The 12,536-nt window shown below is 41.6% G+C and overlaps 2 protein-coding genes across 3 annotated transcripts; both read left to right on the top strand.

The window, feature by feature from the left end:
- The first annotated feature begins 283 nt into the window (after window positions 1-283).
- On the top strand, window positions 284-4,947 carry LOC311487004 (epithelial membrane protein 3-like). Of its 2 annotated transcripts, none has more exons than XM_084543085.1 (5): window positions 284-918; window positions 2,117-2,237; window positions 2,432-2,534; window positions 2,648-2,788; window positions 4,429-4,947. In XM_084543085.1, the coding sequence occupies exons 2-5, from the start codon at window positions 2,160-2,162 to the stop codon at window positions 4,602-4,604; spliced, it is 498 nt and encodes a 165-aa protein (XP_084399211.1). In that variant the 5' UTR covers window positions 284-918; window positions 2,117-2,159; the 3' UTR covers window positions 4,605-4,947. The 2 variants fall into 2 exon arrangements, with proteins under 2 accessions (XP_084399211.1, XP_084399210.1); XM_084543084.1 differs by having other exon boundaries at window positions 290-918; window positions 2,134-2,237.
- Window positions 4,948-5,730: 783 nt separating this feature from the next.
- Window positions 5,731-12,519, top strand: fam83e (family with sequence similarity 83 member E). Its single transcript, XM_084543083.1, has 10 exons — window positions 5,731-5,767; window positions 5,885-6,558; window positions 6,850-6,996; window positions 9,135-9,259; window positions 9,352-9,777; window positions 10,017-10,073; window positions 10,167-10,214; window positions 10,300-10,507; window positions 10,599-10,811; window positions 11,812-12,519. Exons 2-10 carry the CDS (start codon window positions 6,100-6,102, stop codon window positions 11,992-11,994), a joined length of 1,866 nt encoding a protein of 621 aa, XP_084399209.1. The 5' UTR covers window positions 5,731-5,767; window positions 5,885-6,099; the 3' UTR covers window positions 11,995-12,519.
- The last annotated feature ends 17 nt before the right edge of the window (window positions 12,520-12,536 follow it).

The following is a 12,536-nucleotide window of genomic DNA, read 5'->3' as shown; positions in this document are numbered from 1 at the left end:
TAGCCTATAAGGAGTAGAAAATACTGAAAACAAATGAAATATTAACTTATACGGTATCGCTACGCTTACTTAAGTAAAGGATCTGAATTCCTCAACTAGTGGGTGTAGTTTTTAATGTTGTGGCAAAGCATGCTCATTATTGATAAGAGGTGCATGCATACATATTGCAGCTATGAACAATCCATACAATTAACAAACACTGATTTGTAATAAATGCTGAATATTTATGGTTTGTAACATTTGATTCCTTCTCATCCATGATACATTTTCCTCCTTCCCTTGTGAGACAATTAAGTTTATTTTATCAAAGCAGAATTTATGGGTAAATCTTATATTGCACGATGTGTGCTGTGTCTTGGGTGGTCTGAGATTTCCTGCACATTTACAGTCAAAAGTGGGCAGTAATGAGCCTCTATTTCCTGCCTTTCAATCACCTCATGTAGGAACTAGTGTAGTGGTTTTCATGCTAAGCTGCACAACCGGGTGGACAGCAGGAGTACATGTGCAGCACTGGCACAAACATTTGGAAAAACAAATGTTACCACTGCCAGCCCACACGTATAGCACTTCTTAGATGAATATGTTTCAGTCACTGTGTTTTCCCCTCATTTCAGAGCAGTTTGGATGCCCGTAGTGCAACTTCAGAGAATATATTTTTTGCTGCATGTCCAGAGGAATGTTATTTTTGGTGCTGAGTTGGTCCAGACCACAGATTTGAAGGGGAGGGCCGGGAACATTTGGAGGAAATGGGTGTTGAGAACTCCTCCTAAATGTAAGTACACATTCCTCCTCTGTACACTTCTCTGAAAGTTCTGGAGCTGAAACATTACCAAGGAAAGAAAGGGCAGAGAAATAGGAAGGAAGCGACAAAGAAAACAAAAGTCTGAGGATCACTGAGAGGTTTAAGGAAACTAACTGGTAAGAATTTTAACTGAAAAAAAAATCTTGCTTGTGTTGGACTGTGCAGAAATTCTGTGCCTGGATTTTCTGACTCATGCAGCTGTAGTCCGATGAAACTAATGACTAAAGAGATGCAGGGCACACCCAGAAGTGGACACTAAAAAATGTATTTGTACCAGAAAAACTACTACTACTACTACTAAAAAATTTATTTTGAACGTTTAAGAAGATTTTGTTTTTCCATCATGATGTTTGCATTTTCTGTGGTTGTTACTTACGTTCAGTCTGCGCCAGCTGTACCTCAAACTGTCACCCAAACACATGCTGTTTTTATTAGTCCACAGTCTACAGTAATGAAAGCAGTATTTTTCCTCTTTGGACAGAGCACAGTGGGAAAACCAAACAAGACATATTCAAACACCTGACAGTCTATTGGTACACTGAAGGGAATGTGATGAACAAAAGTCTCAGTTTTGATTTTTTACATGCAAATTTTGATTATAAAATTGAAATATTTTTATTACGTGCATTATCCCCTGTCTAATCTAGCTTCCAACAATAGTAGAAAAACTGGAGGCAACATTAAAAACTTTCTACTGTAGTTTGACAAAAGCAGCCAACAATTTAAAGAAAAAAAATCTGCTTTTACCAATTTTTAACTGCTGAGTGAACGGAAAGTAAAACTCTTACTTAATGATGTTACTTCCCCTTGGAAGTCTATTAAAGGGAGTACATTTGTGCCAAGATTCATGACAAAAGGAAACAACGGTAAGTCATAGCATTGGTTGTCAGGGTTTCACTACATTCTTGTTTACAGAGGATACAGGGTGCCGATGGTCAGATGTTTTCCTTAGAGACCGGACAGACTCTGAAGATATGGTGAACACCCTCCCCTCTCTCTGCCTCTGTGTTTGCTGGCATGCTTGTGGCTTTATAAATGACCAGAGATTGTCAGAGCAGATGCAGAGATGCATGATGAAAGTGGCCAGAGTTTCCTGGCCACAGGCAGACAGAGGGTCCACTGTTCTGCCTCTCCACTATAAATGACAGGAAGAGACAGAAAGTGTTTAGCAGTGGAAAATAATAGTCATTTGACTTGGGTGACATCCGTATCTCGTCTAATTCTGCTTGATTTATTTATCCATTCATTTATAAAAGGTTTTATCCATTAAAATGTATTATACAGTAATTGTATCATTTGCAAATAACATCACAGTGTGCTTTGTATACCAGGCTCTTCTTCACATCCCACAGCAGCCATGGTCTGTCTGCTCGTCTCTCTAACTGTGCTACATTTGGGCACGTTGGCCATGCTCCTCATCGCCACGCTGGAGAAGGTGAGACCCAAGTGGAAACTGGAGCGTTAAAGTATGTTTCCACCTTTCCACAGTAGATGTCACTGTTACTCTGCGTTGTATTTAAGGAAAGCCTAACTCAGAAATGCTACACATCAACATACTAACTGTGGTTTAGCAGCGATGGGCCTTTCTGAGAAAATGTATTTTCTCTTTTCTTTCTTTCCCTCCTGTAGTCTTGGTGGATATGGGCAGACTCAGAAATCTCTGACCTTTGGTATAACTGCTACCATGATAATGCCACAAATACCTGGATGTGTGCTGCTACCAATGAAAGTGGTAAATAATCAGAGTATTTGCTTTTCTGCATACATTTGCATGTTGTCTGGTCGAATTTTCCTTTTCTGTGTGACTGGTTATTGAATAACATTTTTTTTAATGTGCTCTTCCAGACTGGCTGCAGTCTGTCCAGGCCCTCATGGTCCTCTCTGTGGTCTTCTCCTCCATCTCCTTCCTGGTTTTCCTGGGTCAGCTGTTCACCATGTCCAGAGGAGCTCTTTTCTACTTCACAGGCCTCTGTCAGGCCTTTGCAGGTAAAAACCTAAACCCAAACTCTCTTGTTTTCTTCCATCATTGACAATTGTTGTTAAATTGTTTGAAATTATCGTATGCTTATATTAGATGTTAAGAAAGTAAACACATATAGAGGTGTTATTTGATTAGTCTCCAACTTGTTATATTCTATTCTTTAAAAATCGTGCTTCTGTCATCTTTTATAAATGGAGGTTTCGGTTTTAAAGGTCCACTGTGTAGAAGCATCCTCTAGTGGTGAGGTTGTAGATTACATCCAACTGAATATGCCCCCTCACCCCTCAACCAAGTGGCAACTTCTAGGACTGATTAAGCCAGCACGCAAGTGCCAAAAACTGCAGTTCCTCAAATGACCACTTGAGGCTTTACCCCAAAAGCCAGCTGATCTTTAAGCGCGGTTTATACCTCTGCGGGTCATAGATGGCGTAACCTATGCATCACGTCAGTGTGAACCGTTTATACTTGTGTGCTCGTCAGACTGGCTCGCGCACTAGTTGGCGTTGTGTCTTTTTTGCCATTCGGGTTCATTTTTACTTTTACTTCCTGCTTCGCTTTCAACAATGGTGACTGAAACATTTCGCCCAAGACAAGTAATGCAAATGTTGGTATGTCCGACCTCCTCTGTTAACCTTTCCTCAGTGTGTTCCATCTTTATTGATCCAAAACAATAAATTAGAAAATTGTGGAAATGGAGAAGCAGCCGCAAATACTAAAGCGGAAACACACTTCTACCAAGTGGACCTGTCACAGCTCTTGCTGTCTGCGTCACCGTGACGTGCAGATTCCATTTCTGAGGAGGCGCACGTCAGGCCACAATGTTAGGCTATGCCATAACTACGGCGTTAAATTGGCGCAGAAGTTTAAACTGCGCATTGTAGACCTCCATGTTAAAATCCCAATTTTACAGCAGAAACAAACATGAACAGGCTGGTACAAAACAGATTTTATCTCTGTTTTAAGACAATTAAATTTTTAAAATTTTAATTTAGGTTAAGAATAATTAAGGGCATGGCCACTTTGAGTAACATGCGAGTGCCATCTCAGATTCCTGCCATCTCAGATTCCTGGTGGTCTAGCTAGACGGCATCTGCCTGCCTCAGCGCCTCAGAATTGATACTCCATTCTGGGCTACGGCAGAAATACGGCCAACAGATGTCCCTAAATCCCACAGACTGGTCCTTCAACAAATGTTAAAGCCTGTTGTTGTAAACGAATCTCATGATGTTGTCAAAACCAGATATGAACTGACCCAAAAAACAAGAAACCCGTTGTCTGTGTAAGCCTAAAGTAGCTTGTAAAATAAAAATTTTAAAAAAGCGCTCAGAGCTGCAGATCTACATTTTAAACCAAACGAGTACAGTGGCAAACCAGCAATCCGCACTATTAGGTCAGTGCCCATCTAACACTTTCAGTGCCCGGCTGTTTTAGAAAATAATCACTTTAACCTCTAAATGTGTGGCCCATTTATGAATGGCCCATTTTTAAAGATTCATAGGGAACAGTGGGCTTGAGATTGAGTGTAAGCTTAGGGAAAGATGGGCTGGCACGTTTTATCTTATAAAAATCACTCAAACTGTGACTTTGTGACAAAAATAAAGAAATAAATAATAGATAAATTAAACTGTCTTTGTGACTCTTGCAGGTTTCACGGACTTCGCCGCATGCCTCATCTTCACCTTCCACAGAAAGGAGATCTTGAACGACTCCAGAGATCTGAGCAAAGGACGCTTTGGCTACTGCTTCATCCTGGCCTGGCTGTGCGTCCCTCTCCTCCTCGTGAGTTCAGTCCTGTACATCCACCTGCGCAAGAAGCAGTGAGGCAAACCACAGAAGTGGAAACGTCTTATTAGGGTTATGGACCTCCGTTAAACCTCTTCGGTTTAACGGTTAGCGCATTTTAGGACTGAGAATGAAGTTGCTTTTTATTTCTTGACTTAACATCTACGGCCCCACATACTACAATACATGGTCTGTGAGACATTGAGTTAGCGTGGCGGCTTCTCGGTCTGAGAGGCATGTTGTTGGAACACTGACCAGATCTAAAAAAAAAATAAAAAATACAAATAAGTCCTGGTTTAAAATACAAAGCTCATATTAATGTGTTACATGAAGGATTCTGACAGAAATATTCGTTAATAAATGCAGATTCACGTGTTCAAAATGTGCTCAGTCGTGATTATTGTTTTGAACTCAGATAACTTTTTTTGTATATGTGTTTACGTATTAAAGGGCTTTACTAAGGAGTACTCGTGTGTTTGAAAGGTTAAACCTGCCTAAACCCATGTTTTGTTATGCATAAAGTGTCACGTGTGTAACACAGACTAGGTACAATCCTCTGACATTATGCTGTAGTTGTGAAATGCTGCTCCATCTTTGTCATCTGATCACTCATCATATTTAGTCATTGTTTACTTTGTTAAAGTATGCACAAAATATCTTCTAGAGAATAAGATTAAATGACAGGAATCTGGCCGGCAGCACTTCCGTGACATCAGGTCTCAGAAACACGCAAGCAATTTCCATATTAAATCAAAAGGAAACTGCTGTGGTTGCGCCTGTTTCAACTTTAGATGAGGAGTCAGATAGAGCATTACATATGCTCTGCCTACAATAAACCTACCTGTCAGGCTGGACCAGTCTACGCTACGAGGTCCATGCTAGGCGTCTTAGAGCATAAAAGGTTATATTGTTCACATACATCTAGGTGAGGCAGAGGCTGAAATCAGAATATTATATCAAGAGACTGTGGTTTAGTTTCAGATATTCCTGTTGAAGCTAAGAGTTTTAGGACTGGGTGTCAGAGCAGAGAGACAATCTGTCAGTGGCGCAGAATGACTGGAATCTGAGAACAATGTCAGCAGCAAGGAGTGGAAGGGTTAAGATGAGTGAGACGACACGCCGGGGAGGGGACAAGACAAGAAACTCCGCGCCTCAGAGATCATTTGTAGTATTTGAGCCGGAGAGACATAACAGCACTGGAGGTGAGTTTCACAATGTGTTGATTTGTTCATATTGTCTTTTTCTTTTTTTCTTTTTTTTAAAGCTTGCAAAATAACTGATAAATCTTTTTTTATTTTTCTCATGTATTTTGGGACAAGGCTGCTGCAGAGAGGTGAAACCACCAAGGCTGATGTGTTTCTCGACTGAGGTGCTAATAGAGTTTTTGCAAGAGGAATGAATGAAATTATCATTTTAACTAGATTAAAGGGCGACAGGAGTTGACCTGGGATGGTCTTGATCACACTCGACTGCAGTCAGTAGTGGGAACTTGGAGAGTTAGCACTTATTCCCAGAGACACACCGGGCTGCGGTCATGTCAAACTCCCAAGAACAAAGTCTGAATGAGAATGTCGTTTTCCTGCCGGTGGATGAGTCCTCGCCGGAGTTCCTCCACTGTGAGAGGGAGCGCGAAGCCGTGGAGAGGCTCCTGAATGCAGGACCAGAGGCCTTCTACGGCTCCATCGACACAGAGCGCTCCGGCTGCTTCTTATCTTCAGAGGAGGTCGGCCAGATAACCAGCTGGGCTCAGAGTTTTCATCATAGCCAAGCGCAGGAGGAGAATGGAGTGGAGGGAAACTTGGAGATGGGGGAGTTCTGCTCAACGTACTTCCCTGGCCACACAGACCTGCCTACCCCAAACCTGGAGCTGGGCTGGCCTGAAAAAAACCCCTGGGTGCCAAATGGAGGCGTAGCAGTCTACACGAGTCCTCCTGCTATGGGAGACCCTCCTGTCCGGGAGATAATCCGACGGCACTTGCAAAATGCCCGCCAAGTATGCAAACATGAATTCACTTTTAATAGACAGCACATGTTTATTTTGTTATATAAAATACAAGTATTTAGTTACTACATTTTAAACATTTAAATGAATGAGATAGAAATATACGTTTTGTTTAGTTGTAAATTAGGGCTTTAGGATTTTTGGGATTTTACCCTTGAAGCTACATGCACCATCTACAACACCAAAAAACACAGCTTAACTTTGAATCCATAACAATGTGCTGATTTAGAACCTTTTTTTTTGGTACTGCACAGGCTAAGCAACATTTTGTGTGCTGTACAGGTCATAGCAGTTGTGATGGACAGATTGACAGATGGTCCCATTATTGGCGATTTGCACAATGCTGCCTCCCGGGGTGTCCCTGTCTACGTCATCCTGAACCAAAGGTCCAGTCAAGAGAATTTCACGTTCAACAGGCTCAGGCATCCGGTGAGTCAACACTTGCCCAGCGGCACACACCTAGCAGCCATCCTGTGGTGCATGTTTGAATAGGGCATAAATAGAGGCACAGAGCAGCGTGTTGTGGCCTGTTCTTTTTAACGAAAGTAAGTCTACATTAAGAGACATTAAGAACCTGACACCTTGCATTCAAGCTCCAGTGAGGTATACCGTAAACTGCAAGTGTGTCTTCTTTGCTTCGGCATGCTTGTGTTAGGAATGTGACAAGTAGATTTAGTGGAACAGGTTGCACGGCATTCAGAGCTGTCTGTGTTTTCTTGAAGTGGTGAAAACCTGCCTGACAATAAAACAGAAAAAAAAGTAAAACATATTTTCATGAATGCTGTGTATGAAATGGATGAACATGCAAGCTAAATTTCAGAGTGGTCAAAGGATCTCAGGCAAAAAAACTATTCTAGTTGTGTTAGCTGCATGGCGTCAGGGATGGCAGCGCCAGCTGGACGTGGGCCCAGACTGAAATGACTCGTCTGGGAGAGGCAATGCCAGAGTTTATTTGGAGTTTTTTCAAGGCAAAGATTTCTAGAAGTTTGGTCACGAATAACAAAACTAACCACACTGCGCTGCTAGCTAAGTCGACTAATTTTATCTGTTCAATAAATGAACAATGATATTAAAAGCAGTTGTCCCTCCCACATAGTTAAGACTAGCAGTTATTATCATTATCTCCATTCTTTTCTCTTCTTCTTCTTTATTTTTCCTTATTTTTTCACTCATGTAAAGATAACTTCTACTAATTTTTATTCCTGCGCAGTTGTCATACTTAACGCAGTTGTCATACTTCATGTGCAGGGTTCGTTTCAGGTGGGGCCTTCCAAGGTCTCCTGTTGTCATTGATGAACTAAACACACTGTCACTGCTATAGTTTAAAGTTTGTCAGCATTAGGGGGCCTCCTACTGTCCTGGGGCCCCAAGCAGTTGCCTGCCTTGCTTATGAAAAGCTGCATCTCCTTCTGTTGGACGCTCTTTCCGTGTAAAATCTATACACATATTCACGGTTCTAAGAGGAAGAAGCTAACACACTATTTCATGGATTAGCACAAAATTTGGTCTCAACCTTCGCGGTTCTCAGATGATGTGTCCCCGTGATTCATATGATCCCCTGAGCTTTGTCCAAGCAAAATTACTGGGTCAGAATTTCAGTGCTGTTGATAACTTAACATTATTATAACAGGCCCAGTTAAAGCTTTGTGTTTAATGCTAATTAGTGCAAACTCAACCAAGAATATACACTGATCAGCCCCAACATGAAAAAAAACAAGAAACAAACAAAGACAGGAGAAGTAAATAACACTGACCATCTTGTGACAATCCAATGTTCTGCTGGGAAACTTTTGGACCTGGCATTCATATGGATGTTACTTAGACATGTACCACCCACCTAGACCAGACCAGGCACCCCCACCCCATAGCAATGACACTCCTTGATGTGCTGCCATCAAGGCACAGACACACACACAAAAACTGGCCTCCATATTCACCTTTATGCCTGATTGGTATTGCTGGAGACATGGTATTCATATGCGTCCTGAGTGATCTGATCACAAATGGCCAGCTTAAAGCTTACAGATCTGAATTTACCCATCTGGGTTTCAATCACTCCACATTTGGAGGTGCCTAGTTCACACATTCTGTCGACTGATTTCTCCCACTATGCTTAAATATATTTCATTGCAGTAGTCTTGAGTGAGTTAAACATTTAAACCTTTATGACCCGGAAGCCAGTGCAACAGGATCAAGATTTATCTGCTATTGGAATGCAACTTGCCTCCCTTTTTGGGACCTTTCCAAGTATGGGGCATGCATTGAAGATGCCGCTTGGTTTGTTTCTGTTGCAGTTGAGGGGTATTAGGTGAGATTCAGTGAGTCCTTGTCATGACGCAGCGGTTCTCAAAGTCGAATTATGCTCTTGATTTTTGCCCAAGTTCTGAGTTCTGTAACGACTGGCTTTAACATTTGAAACACCTTTGCCTCAGTTCCTCACAGACCCTTATCTTCTTTACATACCGAGTCCTTGTTTATCAAAATAATACGCTGCCATTCGACACCAAGTGGACCATTAAAATTACGTTGTAGATTTTCAAACAGTTTTCAATCTTGTGATATGACAGAACATGCGGGTCCGAGTCCTTGGAGGAAAAACCTTTTGCTCGAGAACAGGAAGAATGGTGGTTGGGGAGATGAAAGAAAACTTCCTCCTGCTGGATTTAGAGACAGTGATTCATGGCAGCTACAGGTAAACAGGCGTGACTTTTTAACGTTGATCCCTCACATGCAATACAATCACACGAGCGTGACGTAACGAGTCTGTTGCTGTGCTCCTCACAGCCTCACGTGGACAGACGCCCACCTGCACCGACAGCTCATCACCGTCCTTCGTGGACCAGTTGTTGACTCTTTTGACAGGGAGTTCAGGACTCTGTTTGCCGCTTCCCTCCCGGTCCCTGACACATGGAGGGCCACAGATACCCTAGTAAATATGCCTCGCAAGCTAAAAGACTTCTCAGATATCAGGTTCCAAAAACAGCTCTTTCCGGAGCGTGAGATTCGACACTCACCATCCCCGCCTGCTGTTTGCATCCTGGACTGGGAAGCCATGGGTGTTGTTAAGACAGACTCTCTCGGCAGCCATCTTGATGAGGAAATCACAGCCAAGGAAATGCAACTGCAAAACAACATGCTGTTAAAGGATAAAAGCACACCCGATATGGATGGATTTACTAGCGATGAAAACCAAATTGTGGAAAAGAGAAGGTACTGTGCATGGATCTTCTGGACTAAACCAAGCTTTACACCATCATTTCTTGACGTTGCATACTTAGGTTTTAAATTATGATTTATTTCTTACTTAAACTTAATTCTATATTTTGAGATATATTTTTAGTTTCTTTGTAATTTTTTAGTTTCCCCCTTAGAGAACAGCATAGTTTCCCAGTTTTTGTGCTACAGGTTGCTTCCAACAGCTTCCAACGATTTATTTTGTGCATTGACAGGATCTATGAAAATACATCTCCAGTGACAACCACCACGCCACATAAATCAACTTTCAGGTGAGTCTTGTTTTTGACCTGTTCTGTCATCACTCATTATGAAAAAGTTTTTCTCTGATGTTTTATGCAAACCTCTAAATATTCTCATTGCAGCGCGGATCCCCCGCCAACAGATGACGCAACTATTGAAAGGATGAAAAGGTAACAAAAAAAAAAGGAAATATGGAAAATAAACGATTGTTAAAATGTTGTGTTCAGACTAATAATAATAAAAAATAACCTGCAGCAGGTTGGAGCAAAGAATAGAGAGAGCCGTTTCCAGGAGCGCGTCCCTAGACCGGAGGACTCATTTACATGACAGAAACACGGAGCCAACACAGAAACTTTTCCCTGGTAAGAGAAGAGAGCTGACACGGAGGCGGTCTATTTTGGAAAAGGAGGAGAGCAGAGCAGATGACATCAGCTCCAAAGTGGAGAACACGCCGTCTTCTAGAGTAAGTAACTGTCCTTTGCTGACAAAAACATTCGAGTTAGCCTTGACACAGAGCTCCATTTGGAAGTGAGATGCATTTTTTCACCTCTCAGAGACCTGTAATCTTGAGGGTGCCGCAGTCCGAGAGCTTCAGCTCTCTGAGTGACATTATGAAGAGGATTCAGCAGGGTTCTTCTGGACTGCTTAGGAGAAAATCTAATTCTGCAGTGGCGGAGCAAACACAGTCCATGATGGACCTGAGCATACAAAGCAAAGAAGCAACCCCCAAAGAGAAAGGAGCCCCAGTGCCGAGGTTTAAAACCACCGTAAGTGAAACTGACAGAAAGAAGATTAGGAGCTTGGTTTTTAATCTTTAATGCTCCTCATTAGAGGAAAACCAATAAAGGGTTCATTCATTTATTCATTTTTCTGTAACTACTTGTCCTCTGGAGGGTCGCGGGGGGCTGGAGCCTATCCCAGCTGTCATTGGGCAAGAGGTGGGGTACAACTTGGACAGGTCGCCAGTCTAGAACAGGGCTAGCCCTGCAGGGTTTGACCTACAGCCAATTTAGAGTCACTAATTAACTTAACAATCTAACTGTGGGAGGAGGACAGAGCACCAGGAGGAAACCCACACACAGAACATGCACTGAAGGGCCGGTGGATTTGAACACGGATCCTTCTTGCTGCAAGGAATCAGTGCTAATCACTGCACCTCTGTGCTGCCCCTAGTAAAGGGTTGTTTCACTCAAATCAGTGAATAAACACATTTTTCCGCTCCATTTGTGCTCCATTTTTAAATATGATCCCTGTACATTCAGTGATCCACAGAAAGAACTTGGCAGTGTTCACCTGGTTTATTTTTGTACAAAACAGGTTTTGCCATTGTGTGGTCTTGAAAATTACAAAGCAGTAGCATCTTTTGTATTTCATCATATGTTGAGCCCTCAAGACTTGAACAATGATTGCTGAAGGCATCTCCAGACGCAAGATCCTACTAGTGGGAAAGGATAAAAAAAATAATAAAAAGTTTATTAATTTGTTGAAAATTTAGAGGAATAAAAAACTGTCTTCAAAATCTTACTAAGTAAAGGTTTAGTGAAGGAAAACTGAAATATACTAAAATACTGTTCCTATAGCAATGTTTCCATCCTTTTTGGTTTGAGATCTCTGTCTACTCGTGATAATTCATCCCCCATCCTGGATCTCACCACGTGTCAAACTGTTTCCTTTGAAATAAACTTAAGAACCACTGTAGCTATAAAGTAAAACACAATTTCCACATATGTTAACAGTATTTGACGCTGTCATCTGTTTCTTTGACAGTATGACCCGGATCAAATGACACCTGCTTTAGCCCTGATGAAGAAGAGAAATGATCAGTACAAATCAGAGTGGTACAGAGGTCAGAAAAGCTTCCTGCCCAGGGAGAGGCCTCGCAGCTCCAGCTTTGCTCACAGCATGGACTGGAGGAGGCCGATGCCAGAGAGGGAAGAAGAACAGGAATAATGAACGAGGAGGAAGAAGAGGAGTGTTGTGAACAACTTAATCTGTTACGAAGGAAAGGCAGCTGCCAGCACTGTATATGTAGTGTTAATAATTTAAACTATAAACCGAAATAGACTCTGGAAATCAAAAATAATGTTAATATGCTGAATGTATGCAAGCTGTATCTGTTGATCTAATGTCCCACTGAATCTGATCATTAGTAAATATTTGTCACAGTGTTTTAAATAATAAAAGACTTAATGCTGCTCAACCTGAGCACTATAAAATGTTTTAATTGATAAAAGGCTGCATTTTTCCGTCCTTGCGGTCAAGTAAATATGGATAAGAGATTGTGGAAGAGCATCATGACTGATATTTGTATCATCCCTGATTCAATAAAGACTGTTTAATAAGTCACACATAGCAGAGAATATGAGATAAAATTAGTTTGAGTCATAGATTTGATGTCAAAGATATTAAGGTTATGTTGGAGGGTATCATGAAAAAGGAAGTATATGTTAAATATAAGTTTGTTTGTGAGTGACATGCTGGTGCTTAGATGG

Source organism: Chelon labrosus (genome assembly GCF_963514085.1).
Source record: "Chelon labrosus genome assembly, chromosome: 4".
In the NCBI taxonomy this organism is placed as follows: Eukaryota; Metazoa; Chordata; class Actinopteri; order Mugiliformes; family Mugilidae; genus Chelon; species Chelon labrosus.
This window is presented reverse-complemented; position numbering and strand designations above follow the sequence as displayed.